General features: G+C 50.6%; 1 protein-coding gene across 6 annotated transcripts in view; it reads left to right on the top strand.

The window, feature by feature from the left end:
- The window catches only part of PACS2 (phosphofurin acidic cluster sorting protein 2), a 55,234-nt gene that overhangs the window by 19,059 nt on the left and 15,847 nt on the right, over positions 1-20,328 (top strand). For 4 of the 6 annotated variants that reach the window (XM_084793303.1, XM_084793300.1, XM_084793299.1 and 1 more), the window contains exons 2-9: positions 6,222-6,309; positions 7,503-7,592; positions 9,323-9,448; positions 12,411-12,573; positions 13,131-13,204; positions 13,531-13,611; positions 14,759-14,818; positions 18,801-18,958. In XM_084793303.1, the coding sequence (XP_084649429.1) occupies positions 6,222-6,309; positions 7,503-7,592; positions 9,323-9,448; positions 12,411-12,573; positions 13,131-13,204; positions 13,531-13,611; positions 14,759-14,818; positions 18,801-18,958 (840 nt within the window). The remainder of the gene's footprint in view (positions 1-6,221; positions 6,310-7,502; positions 7,593-9,322; positions 9,449-12,410; positions 12,574-13,130; positions 13,205-13,530; positions 13,612-14,758; positions 14,819-18,800; positions 18,959-20,328) is intronic. The other 2 variants (XM_084793304.1, XM_084793301.1) reach the window with 1 other exon arrangement.

The raw sequence follows: 20,328 nt of genomic DNA, 5'->3' as shown, positions 1-20,328 counted from the left end.
CACTCATGTGTACATCCAGCTTGTTTATACACATGCTAGGATCGGAACTCTGGTCTTTATGATTGTGTAGTACATGCTCTTTTTTGTTTTGTTTTTATTTTTTATTATTATGATGATGCATTCACATTACATCCCGATTGTAATCCTCTAGCACTTATCTTCCTATTCCCACCCTCCCTCCCTTTTCCATCCTATTCCCCTCTCCATGACCTCTGACAGGTTGGGTCCTCCTCCCCCACTGTCTGACCACAGCCTGTCAGGTCTCATCTGGATAGCCTGCATCCCCTTCCTCTGTGTTCCAGCAGGACCCCTCCCCTAAGGGGCGTGGTGCATGCTCTTAACTACCAAGCCATCTCTCTAGTTCTTATCGAAACTATCTGGAAGTACTGGACTAAATCAGACAGCTGGCCTCGAACTCAGATCCACCTGCAGACAACCAAGCAGGATGAGGCATGTCTGTAAACCCAGATACTCAAGAGGCTGAGGCAGGAGGATTGAAAGTTCAAGGCTTAACCAGGCAATTTAGTGAGGTTTTGCCTCAATATAGAGTAAAAAAGGCTGAGGGCACAGTTCAGGGGTAAACCAGTTACCCAACATGCCTTAGATTGGGATGCACAAGGAAAAAAAAAAGCCCTTATGGGAGAAATCTCTGGTATGAGACGGAAGCAGAGACTCAAGGCCATTAAGTGTCACTTGTCCCTCAATGCAGTTTGATTTCATAAAATCCTACACGTTGTTTTCATCCCTAGCAAGGTAGTTCTAGAATGTTTATGGAATAGAGATGCAGCTTTGGAAACAGATTGATCTGTGTGGGCTGAGGGGGGTCCAGGGTTTTTGTGTGTTTAGGTGACTATTATAGGTGGAAGCTAAAAACCAGTCCTCACCCCCATGAGGGGGATGGGGCTTACACATCCAGGATCAGGGTGCTGCAGATCCACGTCTAGTGGAGTTACTTACTTCCTGGGTCATTAGCCATCTTTTTGTGTCCTCACCTGGCAGAAAGAGCAGTAGCTGCAGGATCTTTACAGTCTCCCTCACAAGATTGCACCTTCTTGACCGCCTAGGTCTCTCTCTCTCTGAGAGCTGGGGCTTCAGCATGAATCTGGGGAGGAACCAAACATTATTTAACTGGTTTTACCATAGTCTTCCTAGCCATCAGGGCGCTCCTGAGATGGTCAGGTTGGATCAAGTCTAGCCCAGCCAGTGGTAGATTATGTTTTGGGCCATAGGAAGCATCCCTACCCAGGCCATCCCTGGTCGTCTAGGGCCACAGTGTCTCTGTAACTGGAATCTAAAAACGGAGCTCTAAGTTGGCTGTGCTTCCTTCTTTGATATGTGATGTGGTGGTGTCTCTGGTGTGGGGCGGGTCATGTGGTTCTTCATTCTTCCTGTCCAGCTTCTGCTAATGGGTTCTGTCCTTACAGGCAGAAGGGCCTGCCACCAAAAAGTGATGTAGGCCACCTCTGCTCTGGTCTCTCCAGAACCTCCCATCATCCAGCTAGCATGGAGGGCAGCCCACAGAGGAAGTGTAGAGCAGAGCTTAGTACAGGAACCGCCTCCTCAGGACAGTGGGGAGAGGGGTTTGGGGAGCACAGGGGCTAGGGTGATCCTGGTCTCTCCTTCATGCAGAGAGCCTGCTGACATAAGTTAGTGCACACTGCTGCGTCTGCTGCGCCACACTATTCCTAAAACCAAAGCAGGCTCTGCAGTGTTGGCACCAAGCTGAGTCTTTGTGTTTGTTCGGTTCTTCTGAGACGGGAGACAGGATCTCACACTGCTGCAGTCTGACCCGAACTCTGCTCTGAGCTGGGTTTTTTTGTTTTGTTTCTGCTTTAACATGCATGCTTGTGGTGTTTTTGCATTCATGTTTATGCAAATGCATGTGGAGGCCACAGGGTATGTTGGGCATCTTCCATGATGGCTCTTCATCTTACATACTCAAGCTGGGTGTCTGAACCCAAGCGCTCACCAGTTTGCCTACTCTAGCTGGCTCGTTTGCTCCTGGGATCCCCTGTGTCTGCCTCCAGAACACCGGGTGGCTGTCACTCCCACAGGCATTTCATGGGCTCTGTGGATCCCAGTGACATCTCCCCAGCTCCCAAGTGGTTCTTTAGTCACAGGCTTTAGACACATGTGAGTGTCAGGATCAAGCTTGGGTTGCCAGGTTTGTGCAGCAAGTGCCTTCACCGTGGAGACATCTTGTCAGCCCCGCATGTGGAGCTTTTAGCATGGTGGTTTGCATTTACTTTAGATACTCTTTTGGGGTTTTTTTGGAAGTGATATGAATGATTTTTTTTTTTTTTTTTTTTTTTTTTTTTGGTTTTTTGAGACAAGGTTTCTCTGTGTAGCCTTGGCTGTTGAATGAATTTTTTTCTAACACTCTACTTCTAATTGTCAATTGGAAGCAGCCTGTGGTTTATTGTAGCTTGTCTTGATCCTTCCCGCACTCCTTAGATTTCTCTATGCACAGTCCTGGTGTCTGTAGACAATGGTGGTTTTGCTTGTGCCTTTCCGGCCTGTGTCTTTAGTTGCCATGCCTGTTGACCTGGGCAGGACCAGGCCGTGTGAGGCACCAGGATAAGAGCAGTCAGGCCAGCATCCTCCCTGTCTTAAGGGAAAGAAGTCTGCTCTCCTGCTGAGCTGGAGTTTTTCTCCAGCCTGCTCCTGCAGACTGCCGCATTCCTCCTGCACAGCCCAAGGGGCTCCCCACATCCCAAGTTGTTGCCACAGCAACCCCACTTGGTGCCAGCTTTCTGTGTCGCTTGACTTCTGGTAGATAGCAAACATCTAAGGAGTCAACCTAGAGGCCTCAGGGCTATGGAGACTGCTTTGAGCCTGAGGAGCAGTGGCACATGATGGTGGGACTGCGGGTACAGTGAGCACAGCTGTACACCTGACCGCCAGCAGAAAGACAGACAGATAGACAAACAGCAAACCCCCCAAGCCCCCAAAGAAACCCAGGAAGAGTCTGGGTCCCACAGTCCTCCTCAAGGGTGTGTCTTCTACTGAGTCCTCCTAAATGTTCTACCATCCAATAGGCGCTGCACCTTTAATACGTGACCCCTGAGAAAACTGAACCACACCACAGCGTTTTGGTTGACTGTATATATGCCCCCCCCCCCCCGTCCTGTTGTTTACCTTATTGGCATGGTAAACGTAAATGACTTTCAAATGCTGAGCCAGCGTCTCACTCCTGGGCCATCCACCCTTGGCCACGTGTCCTGATGAGTATCTGTGTGTCTTGCTGGAGTTAGCTTGCAGATGCCTGAGGAAGAACTTTACATCAGTCTGTGGGATGCTTTCCCTCTTCCTTTTCTCTCTCCTCTGTCCTGCTCCTCACCCTGCGTCTTTTAACAAGATCTGGCGGTGTAGCCCAGGATGGCCCAGGTCACCTTATCTCAGCCTCCTAAGTGCTGGTACTGTGTGTGAATGGCAGCCGCCCCACCCCCACTCCACCCCCACCCCAGCTTTTGCTGGGTACTGTTTTTGCTTGTGTTGACAGAAAAGCAGCGCTGCCTTCCTCCTCTGCTCTCTGGAAGATTATGTGCACCTGCTTGCTTCCCTCTGCCCTGTGCTGGGTCTCGTGCGTGTTTACACGCGCTGTCCTGGTCTCTGAACTTGACAGATGTGCTTCCTTGACTTTATTTAATAGATAGTTCTGTTCTGTTACCAGTTTCCGCTCCGTACGCTTTGGAGGTTGGAGACAGTAAAAATTGTTATATTTTATCTGCCTGTGGAATAGATATCTGAGCTCTCTTATGCTTACTTTTTTTATTCCTGATAAACAGAATTTTCTGTCTTTTTTTATCTTTATTTGGCTGGAGGTTTTATGAATTTTTTCAGTCTTAACAAAGGACTAACATCTGGTTTTTATTTATTTGTTTATTTATTTAGTTTTTTTGAGACAGGGTTTTTCTGTGTAGCCTTGGCAATCCTAGACTCGCTTTGTAGACCAGGCTGGCCTCGAACTCACAGTGATCCACCTGCCTCTGCCTCCCAAGTGCTGGGATTAAAGGCGTGCGCCACCACGCCCAGCTTGGTTTTGATTTTCTTTATTTTCAAGTTGTTTCTATTCCATTCCTAACACTTCCGCGTTTCCTGTGTGACACTGTTTCTACAGATCCACCTCCCAGGCAAGCGTGCTTCCTGGCTACCTTCTGTCAGAGTAGCCCCCTCTCTACTGCAGCTTCATTTCCCATAGTGCTCCAAGTTCTGCTGTGGTATGAAAATATTACACGGAAAATACCAGAAAGAGACATCTTACAAGTTTTCAGTTGTATCGCATCCTAAATAGTGGAAGGAAGTCCCGTGGGATTCCAGAGTTGTACGCACAGCCCAGCTGGTGACGTTGGTGACTCATTAGGAGCTGCTCTTGTGTGTAGCTCTGACTGGTGACCACAGCTGTTGAGGTATGCCCCACCCACCTATGGCTGGGCGTCTTCTGACAGGAGACTTGCCTGGGAGACTAGCACTGGCCTCCTCTTCTCAGCTCCTTATGCTGAGTCAGGGTGCTGTGAGGGTGCCCTTGTCTGCCCCTTCTCTTCTCTCAACTGTACAGTGCAGACAGCCTCAACTTTGTCACTCTGCCAGGGAGGACCAGTGGGGTCCCTGTCTTAAACCTAGAATAGAATAGGATCCCTGTCATAAGCTCAAGATGGGGTGGGTTCCCTCTTAGTTGGGGTCACTGTTTTCCCATGAAGTGATAAGCACTCGTGGGGCTCACACGTAGCTTCTTGACGTCCCCTGTGGCCGTTGAGGGACCCCTTTTCCCATGCGCAGTTCTCAGGCGGCAGCCCAGCAGCATTACCTTCATGTGGGAGGAACATGAGCGCTGTCTCTTGTCTTGAGGACTCGTGGTAGCTCAGTGTGAAAGCAGAATTCCAGACCTGCCGTTTGAGACCCAACCCAGACTTCTGGGCACTTGTTGGTCTTGAAGTGTGCGTGCTGCTGGGTAGCCAGTGCTGGGTTTTGCTTGCTTGCTTGAGATGGCTTTCTCTATGTATCCCTGGCTGGTCTGGGACTCTGTGTAGACCAGGCTGAACTCCAAGAAAGCTGCCTTCCAAGTGCTGAGATTAAAGGCATGTACCACCACACCTGGTGCCAGGGTCATTTTAATCTGGACAGCTTACATGTTTACCCTATGCTGCCCCATTGAGCAAATGTCACAGAGCAGGGTTTTGGTAGAAAAGCGATCAGTGGGGCTAGAGAGATGGCTCAGTGGTTAAGAGTACTATCTGCTCTTCCAGAGGTCCTGAGTTCAATTCCCAGTGCCCTCTTTTTTTCTTTTTAATAAGATTTATTTATTTCATTTATTGTATATGAGTGTATTATCTGCCAAAGAAGGCATCAGATCACATTGTAGATGGTTGTGAGCCACCATGTGGTTGCTGGGAATTGAACTCAGGACCTCTGGAAGAGCAGGTGGTGCTCTTAACCATTGAGCCATCTCTCCCGCCTCCCAGTGTCCTCTTATAGCCTGCAGGTGTACATGCAGGCAGAACACTGTATACATAATAAATAAATGAATATATATATATATATATATATATATATATTTTTTTTTTTTTTAAAGAAGAGCAACCAGCATTTATAGATTGCAATGGAGGTTTCTGGAAAGTTTGCCAAGGCAGGTGCCCAGTTCCCATACGTTTGGTGGGCCTGTTTGTCTGAGATGTTGTTCCAGGGGCTCATGTATCATGTGAGTGTGTGCACAGGTATGGATGGCGCAGGTGCTCCCAGGAAAGTGTGCGCTCACTTAGGAAGCAGTCAGGCGTGCCGAGTTCTGCAGAGGCAGACCAAGAGGCCACCTGCTCACCTCTGGGGAGTTTGCACAGCTGCTGTGGGTCCTGGGCGTGTCCCCAGATTGCCCTTAAGTAGGCAGTGCTTGTCTCCATGGATCTCTAAGGCCTGAGAGCAGAATATTGGGGTGAATTTATGCCTGCTTCATGGAGGGGGCAGCATGGGATGGGGTAGCCAGGGCTAGGGTGGGAGGCTGTCTTCCCACAGCTAAGAGCTCTACTCTGTTGGTGCCAGCACCCTTTGAGAACCTTCCTAGTCTTCAGTCCCACATGCTTGGCTTTCATATGTCTTTTCTCTGGCCTTTCCATCTAGCCCCTTTGTGTTGGTGCTTCTCCCAGGGACACCCAAGGGTAGCTGGAGCAGGGCCACACCTGCAGCATGACTAGGAAGTGTGCTACAAAGCTGAGCCCTGTGTCTTGCAGGTTGTGTAGCCTGACCCTGAAGAAACTGGCAGTGCTCCGGGAACTGGAGAAGGAACTCCTGTCCGTGGTCATCGCCGTCAAGATGCAGGTTTGTAACCCTTCAGCGCATAGCCATGAGTGCGGCCAGCTTCACTTCTCACATGGTTCCTGGAGTATTCTCGAAGACCCTCCCCCACTGAGCCACCCACCCAGAGCTTTGTTACATGCTCAGCCAGGCTTGCAGGCTTGAGCAGGAACAAGAAGAGACAGGACATGAGGCTCTCTGAACCTGCCCCACTGTTTTGTCTACCTCTTATGGCTTCCTTCGGGCGCCTGTAACTGGATGAGCTTGGAGCCCACCTTTCTAGGGAAGAGAGTCCCTGGCCCGCCAGATGTGTCCACTAGCCCTTTGGGTTGCCTCTGCTATGTTGGGGATTGCCAAGTTCCAGGTCCACTCTCAGGGGCCAGGATGTAGAGGTCATATGGAGCTCCTGGTGCACCTTTACTGATAGCCCTTCAAGGTGTGTGGCATATGCAGGGCAAGTGGAAGGCAGCCTCACACCAGGCCGGATGTGCCTGGGTAAAGGGGACACCTGTTTATTACTGACCCCTGACTTTCTGCCAGAAGTACTGGGTCCTGATGAGGTAGCCCATGTTTGGCCCCACCTGTACTACCTGTGGCACTGGACACATTCTAGATCTGTTGTGACAGTGTGCTGAGCCTTAGCCCTGGGCAAGACTTTTATCTATCATTTGGAGTCTCCGTCACTCAGAACCCTCTATCCATGTAGGACCCTCCCATTTTGCCCTGAGATAAGGCCTGGCTTCTGTTTATGGTGAAGCTTTGGGACACCGCTCTCCCTGGAGGGGGCGCGGTTCTCGGCATCTAAACAGGCAGGCAAGTCACCACCTGCTTGGCTTTCTGCCAGACTTTGCCCTCTATCACCTGCACAGTTTGGATCTGTCTTAAATGTTTGCTGCTCTTCCTGTCCCTGTGGCAGTGTCTTTTTTTAAGTGTCATGCCTTGTTGGCTGACACACCCACACCTGTGCACTGGCCTTAAGGAGGCTGTCACTGGCCTGTGCGGTGCTTTGGTCACTGTTTCTGGCAAGAGCTGTTCTTGATATTGCTGTGCCTGGGAAGGACCTATTGGCAGAGTCAAGTTTTAAGGGTCCTGACAAGCATTCCTGTTCATGCCACCCAGTGAGGCCTCTGTCGTGATAGCTCAAGAGTGTTGGTGTAAGGACGCGCTTAACTGGTTCACTCTAACATGCCTGAGATTAGAAGGCGGTTTCCTTGCAGGGTTCTAAACGCATCCTGAGATCACATGAGATTGTGCTGCCTCCCAGTGGACAAGTGGAAACTGACCTGGCTTTGACCTTCTCTCTCCAGGTAAGCCTTCTGCCTGGGATTTGAGGACTCTCCCTCATCAGTGCTCTAAGTAATGAACCTCTCCTCCGTAGTGCCCCGAGTGCTGGGCGTGCTCTGTTCAATGTCCTGGAGGTGGGAGGTGATAGTCTCATTTCCTCTGCAGTACCCTGAGTGATCGATGTGCCCTGGTTAATCCCTTGGGTATGAGGGACACACATATTTCCTTATTAGTCTCCTGGGTGACGGGTCTACCCTTGTCAGTGTCCTGGATGTTGCTTGTGCCCTTGTCAGAGCCACCTGTGTTCTCTCTTACTTTGATCTTCTCTTGATCAAAGTTTGTTCTTAAACATTTAGAAACTCTTACTAGTTTACTCCCCCTCTCATAATAAAGACAGTGGACTGATGAGGTCTGTGTTAGTTGTTTCATTGTGACAAGGTCAGAAGCTCACTGAAGGGGGAAGGGCTTGTACTGCTCAGTTTAGTGGAAAGGTTCAGGAGCTTGAGGAGCTGGTCATACTGCATCTGCAGTCAGGAGGCACAGAGCAATGATTGTGGATGTTCGGCTTACTCCCTCCAGCCTAGGACCTGTGGAGCTGCCCACGTTTAGGCTGCATCTTCCCACCTCAGTTAACCTAATCAAGATAACATCCCCCACCACCACACACACCGGCATGCTTGTTCAAAGGGTAACTAGACTAGCTAGTCCTGGCTGGAGCACCTCAGGGCCTGTCCTCTAGGTGATTCTAGATCCATAGTAAGCATCATAGGGACCAAATGTAGCATCAAGACAAGGTTGTTTCATTCTCTTTAGCAAAGATTGGCAAGATGTGGAAACTCAGGGATCAGAATCTTTTGAGCACCTTGAGGAGAAGATAGACTGTTAGCTCAGGTCATCTGCTTCTGGGTTTGTGTACTACTGCGAGAATCCAGTTTATTGAAATGTAATTTATCAGCTTACACAGCTGTATCAAATACATGGCCCGGGCTGGAGAGATGGCTCAGAGGTTAAGAGCACTGACTGTTCTTTCAGAAGTCCTGAGTTCAATTCCCAGCAACCACATGGTGGCTTACAACCATCTATAATGTGATCTAATGCTCTCTTTGTCAGACGGGCATACATTGCAGACAGAGAACTGTATACATAGTAAATAAATAAATCTTTTTTTAAAAGAAGAAGAAAAGTGCATGCCCCATGGCTTCTGAGAGCTGTGTATGGATAAAGAGCCTGCATGGACACTAGAATTTAACCCTGTTTCCAGAAGTTACACTAGGCTCTGCTTGTGAGCCCTGTAGAAGCTGCTTCCGCTGTGTGAAGCCCCTGTACAAGTGCCAGTCCTAAGCATATGCAACCTGCAGCAAAGATGGGACGGTTGCCTGGTGGCCTAACCAAGGAGTCCACAGGGTCATCCACAGAAGGCCCCCAGCTACTCCCACATATAGGGGACTACCAGAGACTTGGGGCCACACTGTGTACTGAGAAGCTGCCAGACTCTCTCCAAAGGTCCCTAAACATGCGAACCCATCCCAGATAGTTTAGCAGATATGTTACCCTTGTGTGGAAGTGGGACCCCTGCTTTAAACAGAGGGCAGCCTCATGGATGTTGCAGATTCCTGAGGGTGGGCTGACGAAGGCCCTGAGGACCAAGACTGGAAGCTTGGGCAGTGTTAGCAGGTGCTCCTCGGGGACCTTGCAACTATGTGGTGCACGCTGTGCTGCACCAGGCCTCAGGCAAGCCTGCTTGTGTCCCTAGTACCCCCACTTCCTGAAGAGAGAAGGCAACAAGCTACAGATCATGCTGCAGCGCAGAAAGCGGTACAAGAACAGGACGATCCTGGGCTATAAAACGCTGGCTGCAGGCTCTATCAACATGGCTGAGGTAGGTTTCCGGGCTGGTTAGCAGATTTCTTTTATGTGTCTGGTAGAGCATTCTCCGTGCTGCCGGAGAATCCACTGTGGTAGCACTGTGTGGATGCTTCAGGTCCTTAGTCCTTTGCTGCGCGGTGTGGCTGCTCCTGTACTTTAGCCAGGTGAACCCCACTTTGCAGAAGAGTGCTTGGAGCTGCCTGGCCTGCTCTTCTTCCTTAGACAGGTTCCTCCTGGATGCCCCCATCGTCTTTGTTCTGACCCAGTACCTCACATGGGCAAATGGGCTGTGCCAGCAGAAAGTGCCCCAGGAGGACGACAGCCAGAAACCCCCACACCTCCGGAGGGCCTGGTGTTCTGGGGAGACAGGGTGGGCTCCGAGGCGGATGATGCCTCTGAGCCGAGCAGCTACAGGAATAGCCCCGGAGGAAGAGGCAGCTCAGCAGTGGCCATTTTGTCCCTAAGCTGTAGAGCTTTCCTCTTTTGGAGTTCCGTTTACTGTCTGGGGCAAGTGCAGCTGGGTAGGTGTCTACCTGAGGCTGGAAGGTTGGCTGCAAGCCAGGACGGTGCCACAACCTGAGCTACCCAGGGCTTCTAGGCTGCACAGTGCCTAGTCAACCACTGTGCATCCTGGTCTCCTACATCTGTCTCTTGCCCTCCTGGCCTAAGGGTGTCCCTCTAATTTCCTAGGCAGTTGCTTGAGTAACCATGCCAAAGGTGCCCCTGCTCTAGCACCTGTGGTGTGAAAATCGTATGCTCCCAGTGGCCCATCACTCCTAAGGCTCCCCTCACTCACTGCCTAGAGTTCCCTAAATCCCACTCTTCACTCCCTTCTTTGGCCCTCCTCTACTCTTTACCCTCTCCAGCTACCTTAACTTTGAAAATGAAAGGCTGTGAGGAGTTGGCAGGAGGAAGGTGCTCCAGGGGGACTTGGCCTCAGCCCTGTGCTGTGGTAACTCAGCATCCATCCGTCTGTCACCAGCTCCTGATGGACCATATGGTTCCTGAGTGGTACAGAGCTGCTGAGTGGGAACTGCTACTCTCCAGGGCTGCCCCTAGCCAGCCACGTATAACCTGAGATGTTTCCAGAAGCCCAGCTATGCAGCCCAAGGAAATAGGAAGAAAAGGGCTGGCAGCAAAGCAGAGCTGTGCCCATCTGACTGGGACTATATCTGGCCCAAAAGTCACTTTAAAAAAAAAAATTATTTAATTATTATGTGTATAGTGTTCTGCCTGCATGTGTGCCTGGACTCCAGAAGAGGGCACCAGATCTCATTATAGATGCTTGTGAGCCACCATGTGGTTGCTGGGAATTGAACTCAGGACCTTTGGAAGATCATCCTGTGCTCTTAACCTCTGAGCCATCTCTCCAGCCCCGTAAAAGGTACTTTTTAGGTGAAGCAAGGGGTACAGAATATGCTTCTGACTTTCCAGGTTTCATCTTAGCGTGCACATGTACACACACACATACACACGACTGTAGAGCCAAGTAAGAGAGGTTTTCCTTCCTGTATTTCCTGTGTACACTTGGCACATGAAGGCCCCAGCATTTGGCATAGAGCTGCTAGCCTGCCTTCCTGATTTGGTTTCTGAAATGTTGGTAAAAACAAATGTGAACATTCTTAAAATTTATTTGAGGCAGGGTTTCTCTCTGTGGGCCTGGCTGTCCTGGACTTGCTTTGAAGACCAGGCTGGCCTCAAACTCAGAGATCCCTCTGCCTCTGCCTCGTTAAGTGCTGGGATTAAAGGCATGTGCCACTACCCTTGGCCTCCAGGATTGTTTTGTTTATTTGTTTGGTTGGTTGGTTTGTTTTTCGAGACAAGGTTTCTTGTGTAGTTTTGGCTGTCCTAGACTCGCTTTGTAGACCAAGCTGGCTTCGAACTCACAGCGATCTGCCTGCCTCTGCCTCTCAAGTGCTGGGGTTCAAGGCATCCACCACCACGCCTGGTGCCAGGTTTTGTTGCTTTTTTTAATCTATAAAATTTTAACATTTAAGGGGCTGGAGAGATGGCTCAGAGGTTAAGAGCACTGACTGCTCTTCCAGAGGTTCTGAGTTCAATTCCCAGCAACCACATGTTGGCTCACAACCATCTGTAATGTGATCTGGTGCCCTCTTCTGGCCTGCGGGTATACATGCAAGCAGTGCATTGTATACATAATAAATAAATCTTAAAAAAAAAATTTTTTTTAACATTTAAGTCTGATCAAATAACCCCAAAGCAGCTTTGTATGTGCGAAGACCCTGTCAGGGCTAGATCTACTGTCTATAGCTGCTTTTTTTTTTTTTTTAAAGACTATTTATTATGTATACATTGCTCTGCCTGCTTGTACCCCTGAAGGCCAGCAGAGGGCATCAGATCACATTATAGATGGTTGTGAGCCACCACGTGGTTGTTGGGAATTGAACTCAGGACCTCTGGAAGAACAGTCAGTGCTCTTTAACCACTGAGCCATCTCTCCAGCCCCTATGGCTGCTTTTGAGGCAGTGTCAGGGCCAGGACAATAGTGAGATCAGGACTGGCTCCTGCTGTTCTTTGTAACTTGATGAGGCTGTTAGGACAGTCAGCCAGGGCCTTGGCACTCCGGCCAGTCAGGCCTGGTGGGCTCCTCGTGCCTTGCAGACATGCCCGTTTCTCTTTGACGTCTATTCACACGAGTCTTTAGACATCTGGTTCTCCACGGTTGGGTAGCTGCTACTGAGGTTCCCGGGCTGGACAGAGGACAGGGGTGAGGGGAGCCTGAAATTATTTGAGTGACTTCTAAGGGGCAGCAGGGGTGCCAGAGTTGCTTTGGTCTATAGACAAACTATTCTGTCTGCTTATAGCCAGAAACACCAAGCCTGGCACTGCCTACCCCACTCAGGCACCTGCAGCCCCTAGGCTGCTCTGGTTTCCCTCTGAGGGGGTGTCCTGTTGTTGAGTGTTGGAGCTCTCTGGGTGAGAGCCTTCCTGATGTCTAGAACCATGCCCCACAGGTGATGCAGCACCCCTCCGAGGGTGGCCAGGTGCTGAGCCTCTGCAGCAGCATCAAAGAGGCTTCTGTCAAGGTGGCTGAGATCTGGATCGTCTCCCTGTCCAGCCAGCCCATCGACCATGAGGACAGTGCCATGCAGGCTGGCCCCAAGGCCAAGTCCACGGGTGAGTCACCGCGCCTTCCTTGCTCTGCCCTGCTCTGTCCATGCCACTTCTGGCCCGCGTGTGTAGGAGGGCTGTCCCAGGGTGGTTGGAGAAGGCAGGGTGGGATGGGAAGGGGCTGTTGGGTTTTCCTCTAGCTAGAAGCTTTTGGGGAAAGTTGTGTGTGCTATTGAAGTTCAGTCACAAGCTCTGTGCACCCTCAAGATGTAGGTGTCATGGGGTTTATCATGCAGCCTTTGAAGCTCCCAACACTCAGTTTCTGATGTGGGGCAAGTGCTCAGCAGCCATTGTCTGCTGCTCCTGTCACACTGAGGTCACTGTATTTGCCTCCCTCTCCTGCTCCAGCAACCCCGTAGCCTTGTAGCCTGCTACCCTGAGGCCCTTGGTGCTCAGGGCCACAGCACTGAAGGCTATCTCAAGTTTCCCTGGTCTACCCCGGGGCTCCCTCCCCACAGCTCTCCTCTGCTCCCAGGGGACACCTGTGGTTCTGTTGCCAACTTATTGCCATGGCGTCAGGTGGAATCTAAAGGTACTCTCCCTTCTGTGTGCTCATTCCACAGATAACTACTCTGAGGAGGAGTATGAGAGCTTTTCCTCTGAGCAAGAAGCCAGTGATGATGCTGTACAGGGCCAGGTAACAACTTGAGCCTGAGATGGGGAGGCACCTGACAGCTCCCACTCCCACCTCTATAGATACGAGGCTCGGGACTGAAGGGGACTTCCCTGTGCTAGCCCATATGAGATCTGTGGGTCTCAAGTGCCACTTGGGATGAGAAGGATAAAGGAACTGACGTGTGGTACCTGGCTGCTTCCTCCTGGGGCTGGGACATGTCTGTAAGCAGCTCTGCATCTGCATGGCTTGGGGTGTTAGGGGCTGATGGCCAGTGGTGGCCGACCTCTGAGAAGGGGTGGACCCACTATGGAGGCACTGTGGCCTCAGGCGCTGTCGTGTCTTCACAGGATCTTGACGAGGATGACTTTGATGTGGGCAAACCCAAGAAGCAGAGGCGCTCGATAGTAAGAACGACGTCCATGACCAGGGTCGGTGGAAACTAGTTTTACTAACACTGGGAAGGGCGAGGAGGGTGGGCAGTGGTTGGGCGGCTATGGGCAAAAGGGCAGACAGCCTTTTACATACGGCACGAAAGATTCCTAGAGCTCCCACTTGCCTGCCTGCCTAGCATCTGGCTGTTACTAGTCAAAAATGGACGTAAGCCAGACAGGGACGCCTTCTGGCTGCCGTTTTCCCACCACCACCCCAACTTCATATGGTCGTGGAGGCCTGGGTCTGGAATAAGGCTGGGATAGCTGCCTCAAGCCCGCAAACCTACATGTGTAGGCCATTGAGTGTGCTGTGTCCCTGTCACTACAGTACCGATTCACCATCTGTGGGGCCGGTTCCATTTTGGGGGCGCCTGGTCTGCCAACAGAGACTAAGCTGTTAGGCCTTTCCCATGGAGGAAACATGAGCTAGGTAGCCCTCAGCCCAATCTCAGCCTGCCCAGTGACCAGCAGTGTGCCCTGGAGCCCCTTAGAGCACTGGGCTGACTGGCATGGGTAGCCCTTGCCAATACTGACTAGGGACAGCACCGCCAGCCTTTGGCAGGTGTGAGAGGGAGGTTGTGGGCAGACCGTGGCCACAGGCAGCAGCATCCGGAGCTCTGGGGCAGCTTGAGGGGCTGTGCAGGAAGAGCTCTCCCTGGCGCTGTAAGGGTGGCTGAGATGATCTGGAGGCGCTGTAGCCAGCAGTGTGAGCAGCCTGCTGAGCTCATAGCTCACATATTCCACCCTGTGCTCTACTGAGTGCCTCCCACAGGGTGGCAGTCTCCTGAAGATGAGGCCAGGCCTTTCTTGGGAGGCGGTGCTGTGGGAGGGCGCTGGACAGCCTGGAGAGGACTGCCTAGCCTCCCTGTGCCCTCCCTGGTTGCCCCTCAATATGGGTAGACCATCAGATCCCCCAGATGTTTTTGAGCCTGGCTTCAGTTTGTACTTTCAAACACTAAGAGTGTGCACATGGCCGCATGTAAAAGCTGCGTCCAGTTCACACTCCTGTAGTGTGTGTGTGTGCGCTGTGTCTCCTCCTTTCCCTCATTACTGAGGCCAGAGTGCAATTCCTTGCTATGTCCCAGGAGTGTAGCCTCTCCTCACGTCATTTCTGATGTGAGATTCTGTGCTTCTTGTCTTACAGCAGCAGAACTTCAAGCAGAAGGTGGTGGCGCTACTGCGCAGGTTTAAAGTGTCTGAGGAGGTGAGTGGAGCAGGGCTCTGCACAGCTGCTGAAGCCGCCCCCACCTACGTCATGCTGGGCAACAAGCGCTGAAGCTCCAGGCCACTCTGGTTCTTCACTTACCATCTGTTGGGGGGCAGGGAGGGGTGCCCTCTGCCTGCCAGCCTGGATGGCAGTCGTGAGAGGCCAGCAGTTGTGGACTCTGCACCTGTGGAAAGACCAGCAGGAGGCTGATCACTGGGTTTTATAAACTCACTATTTAGAGCGCAGTCTCGGGTTCATAGAAAAAGTAGGTAGAAGGTACAAGTGTCCACACCCCAGTTTTAGGTATTGAATTTGTTCATAATCCAGAGAAAAATCACAAAACAGAGTTAAGATTCTGGTCCCACAGTAGAGAGGGGACACTTGGGTGTTTGATCCTCCAAGCATGCACCTACCCTGTGAATCCATATTTGCAAGGGCCACACCCAGAGCAGCAGGGCTCCAGTTCAGCCCTGGCACCAACACCTAACAGTTGCTCTTCACATGTGCGGGCACTGAGGGTGGCCCTTCTCAGCCATGGGGCTTTCTGTGGGGCCAGGACCCATCCTGGAACATCACCAGCCTGTCAGTGGAATAGCCTCCAGGCCCTAAACCTTGAAGCTTGCATCTCTCGGAGAGACAGACCCAGACTAGCTCACAGTGGGCACGTAGCAAGGACCATGCAGGCTTGCAGCTGGAGGCAGGTGGATCTTGACCCTGAGTTTCCTATTCACCAAGCAGCAGGGTTGAGTCTCAAAATAAGCCTGATATACACGGCTTTTGTTCTGGCTTCTGAGATTCAACCTAAACTTTTCCTGGACATTGGTCAGGGAAAGAACTTTTTTGTTTTCATAGAAATAATCTCCCACATTTGTGTAGAATTCATGCGCATTACCAACCCATGTGGTCTGTCCCTATCTGCCCTCAGGCATTCCCTCTTATGCAAGGAGAAGACCCCCATGTCTCAGCACTCCTAGTCACTGCTGCTGGGAGCTGTGCATAGGCACGGATGCTTACTCACAACTCACAGAGCTGTCCCAGAATATGTAGTCACCTGTCTGGGGCTGTAGATTATCTTAAACAACCATTGTTGTGCTATAACTAAACTTCTTGGTCTTTGTAAACAAAAAACAGTCAGGGGCTGGAGAGACAGCTCAGCAGTTAAGAGTACTACTGGTGGGTTGCTCTTCTAGAAGATCTAAGACCATTTCCTAGCATATACATGGTAGCTCACAGCCATCTGTAACTCCAGTTCCTAGAGATCCAGTGCCCCCTCTGGCCTCTACATGTGTGTGTGTGTGTGTGTGTGTGTGTGTGTGTGTGTGTGTGTGATAAGGCTGGATCTTCATAGGCAGTGTGGCATCCTCATGTCTTCACACAGTGGATGGGAGCAGTGCTTTCCAAAGGCATGCCTCTTACAGAATGACCTTGAAGGTTAGGTTTCAGCATAAGAATTTTAGGGGCTACAAACATTCAGACTAAAACATTATGCTCCTAAAATGCAAAATTTCTTTCCCTCAGAAAATATATTCATTCTATCCCAACAGTCCTTAAAAATCATAACTCACTCTAGCACCAATCCAGATTCTTAAATAGTAGAGTGCCTGCGACTGCCTATGTCAGATGTGGCAAGCAGCACTTGTCCAGGTATGAGCAAGAAGTCCACATTTCTGCAAACTTTTATAGTTGACACTTATAGGTGCTGCAGAGATTGTTCTCCTGTGCTGTCTGAGGGGCTGTTACTGCTGCCTGTGCCCTGTGAAGACACAGCTTTGTGTCTGAAGAGCAGCAGCTTGAAGCTGTACTGCGCTCAGGCCGTCAGCCTGGAAGCATCTGTGGGTCATCACCTGCATCCCATGGAGCAGCCCCCCCCTCCCATCCATACTGATCTCTTTGAATTTCTGGTGGCCAACATACTTCTTTTAAAAAAATATTTATTTACTATGGATACAGTGTTTCACCTGCATGTACGCCTGCATGTGCATCAAAACTCAGTATAGATGGTTGTGAGCTCTCATGTGGTTGCTAGGAACTGAACTCAGGACCTTTGGAAGAGAAGCCAGTGCTCTTAACCCCCTAGCCGTCTCTCCAGCCTGGCCAAACATACTTTAATTTTAAAACATATTTTTAATTGTGTGCATATGTGCACATCTGTGTGGAGTTTGTGCACGCGACTGCAGTGCCCACAGAGGGCAGAAAAGGACACTGGATTCCCTAGAGCTGGAGTGCAGACTTGGGAACTGCCCGACTTTCATGCTGGGACTGAGCTCTGGTTCTCTGTAGGAGCAGCGTACCCCATAGACTGCTCACCCTTCTTCAGCTCCTACTTTCATTTTTACAACCTGGTCTAGCTGGGACTTTTCCAAGTCTTTAAGATCTGTTTCTTTTCTGATTTTATCTCATTTTCCCCCTTGCATTTTATTGTAAACTGCCAGGAGAGGTCACATGGTTCTCTGTAAGTTGGAGGCTTATTTTGCCAGATGCTTTGTTTTACCACTTAGGAGCTTTATGTTCCACAACCTCCTGGACCCGGACCCTGCAGATTTACCAAGCTGCTTCTCCTTTGTCATAGGTGACCCTTCCTCCTGTCCCCAGAACCACACTTTTTCCTTTGGGCTGCACTCTGTTTTTACCAGCATCCTGCTCTACCCATGCGCACGGTAGCTCCCTGCTTCTCTGCTGGTTTCTGCCTCTGTTAGGGTTGCCGTAGCTGATCATCCTAGGCTGAGTAATGGAGCAGCCAGTGTGTCCTGCTCATGTTTCTGGTGTCTGGAAGTCCAAGATTAGGGCGTAGCAGGTTCAGAGTCTGGGGAAGACCTGTTCCCCAAGGACAGTGTTTGTGTGTCCTCCCATGAAGGACAGAAGGAGCTTACTCCCTGCAGCTCTCTCAGTGGTCACAAATCTCCATGAGAAGTCCACCTCATGCCTGAATCACTTCCCAGAGCCTGTTCAACATGGCGCTTACAAGTTTCTCTTGATTGATACTCTGACAACATCTTGGTGGGAAACACAGCTCCAGACTGAACACACCCTAGATCAGGGCTGGGAGAACTCAAATGTGGCTCTGTCAGGCCAGGAGGACTTTCTGGGAGAGAAGAGCCCTATGTCTTGGTTGACAGTATGGTAAACAGGGCCTCATGTGCTGTCCAAGTTCCACTGTCTGTTTCATAAAGCGTGAGTACTGTGATCTTTTGTTGGTTTGTTTGCTTTTCGAGACAGGGCTTCTCTGTGTAGTTCTCGCTGTCCTCCCTTTGTAGACAGGCTGGCCTCAAACACACAGAGATCCACCTGCCTCTGCTTCCCCAAGTGCTGGGATTACAGGCGTGCGCCACCACGCCCAGCTGAGCACTGGATTCTAAACACACTCTTGACAAGCCTGTTCACATAGAAAGGTAATCACACCATGAGGTGACTTGAGGTCTTTGTGAGGTGAACAGTTCCTGAATTAGAGTAGTAAACAAAAAGCTGTTGGGAAAATGGCTCCTTGAGAAGAGTGCTTACAGGCCGGGCATGATGGCGCACACCTTTAATCCCAGCACTGGGGAGGCAGAGGCAGGTGATCACTGTGAGTTCAAGGTCAGCCTGGCCTACAAAGGGTCGAAAAACAACCAAACAAAGCAAAAGTGGAGACGAGTACTTGCTGCACTAGCATGAGGACCTGAGCTTGGATCCCAGCGCTGCCTAAAAGCTGACGTGCTGTGGCCACTCGTAACTGCAGAGACAGGAGGATCACTGGGGCTTGTGGTCCACCTAGTCCCAGCAACAGTGAGCTACGGCTTCAGTGACAGACCTTGTCTCAAAAAATAAGAGGAGGGTGGGGTGAGCAAACAGAATAGGATGTTTTGGCAATTAAGTGTTCTGTGGCACCGTTCACCCGCTCCTGGTTGTTTTCCTTCACATCCCCTTTTGTTAGCCTTCAACTAATAGCCAAGTAGTGGCACAGGCCTCTGTGGGGCCTTCATACATGTCAGCATTGCTTTAGGTCTTAGATTCGGAGCAGGACCCTGCAGAACATGTCCCTGAGGTGGAGGAGGACCTGGATCTTCTGTACGACACGCTGGACGTGGAGAATCCCAGCGACAGTGGCCCTGACATGGATGATGATGACAGTGTCCTTAGTACTCCCAAGCCCAAGCTCAGGTAAGCTGCACCAGGTTGAAACTGTCACTTCCAATAAGCCTGAGCCTAGACAGAAGGTATTCTGAACAGCCTGGCAGTATCTAGAATGGTCTGGGGCAGTTTGAGTTGATTGTGACCATGTTTAGCCCTAGAGCCCCATGGGCTTGGAAGGTTGTTATAGGGTAAACCAGGGACATCATGAGAAGAGACAACATGGGGTGAGTCCAAGGCTATGGCGCGTGATAGAGCCAGCTGACTTTCCCCCGATGACCAGAAGAAAAGCATGCCTTTGTAGAAAGGCATGTGTGCCCCTGACCACGGGAGCTAGGACTGAAATATTTTCCCAGGGCGGAGTATTTCTCAGGGTGAGTGGGACCCATGTAAACAGACCCCAGAGCTTGCACATCCATTGGTAACTAGAGGCAGGCAGAACCATCTGGAGGTGGGGAGAGGGCTTGAGCTGGAAGGCTCTTTCTAAGGCCAGAGCTTGGTCCATAGGGCAGGCTGCAGAGAAATGAAGGGTCCCAGGGTGTCCCCACTGAGGTATACTGGCAACTGCAGGGTCTACTGTACAGGCAGCAGAAGGGAGCCCCAGCTAGCGCCCTAACTTGGGTTGGCTGGGAGGATAGCTGGCAAAGCCTAGCCTAGAACAGAAAGAGAAAAAGGAAAGCAGGCCGTTCCCCCACGCAGGTACTGGGGCCTGTGGGGCCTAGAGAGGCATAGCCCTCAGGACAGGTAGTGTGTGGACTTCCATCTAGTGTAGCTACTGAGGACAGAGAGACTCAAGCGGTTCCAAAATGTTATAGACCCTTCATCTTTTAAGTTTTTAACCTGGACAGTACAGAGAAGCACACACAAGACATTAGGATTTCTTTTTTCTTTCTTTCTTTCTTTCTTTTTTTTTTTTTAAGACAGGGTTTCTCTGTGTAGCCTTGGCTGTCCTAGACTCGCTTTGTAGACCAGGCTGGACTCAAATTCACAGCGATCCACCTGCCTCTGCCTCCTAAGTTCTGGGATTAAAGGCATGCACCACCATGCCGGCTCGCTTTCTTTCTTTCTTTTGTTTTTGTTTGTTTGTTTTCGAGATAGAGTTTCTCTGTGTAGCCTTAGCTGTCCTGGTCTCGCTTTGTAGACCAGGCTGGCCTCGAACTCACAGCAATCTGTCTGCCTCTGCCTCCTGCATGCGTGCACCACCATGCCTGGCTGAAATTTGGATTTCTTGTGTCTTGAAGTTAATTAACCGTAACATCCAGAAGGTCAGGCAGCATGACTCTTAACAGTGTGTGCATTGCTGCTGGATTGGCTTCTCAGCATTGGGGAAATTTGCAAAACTAGTTTAAGGGCAGCTTGGACTATAGAACAAGACACTGTTTCAAACAGAACCAAATCAA

This window comes from Acomys minous, assembly GCF_964271855.1.
Source record: "Acomys minous genome assembly, chromosome: 8".
Taxonomy (NCBI): domain Eukaryota; kingdom Metazoa; phylum Chordata; class Mammalia; order Rodentia; family Muridae; genus Acomys; species Acomys minous.
This window is presented reverse-complemented; position numbering and strand designations above follow the sequence as displayed.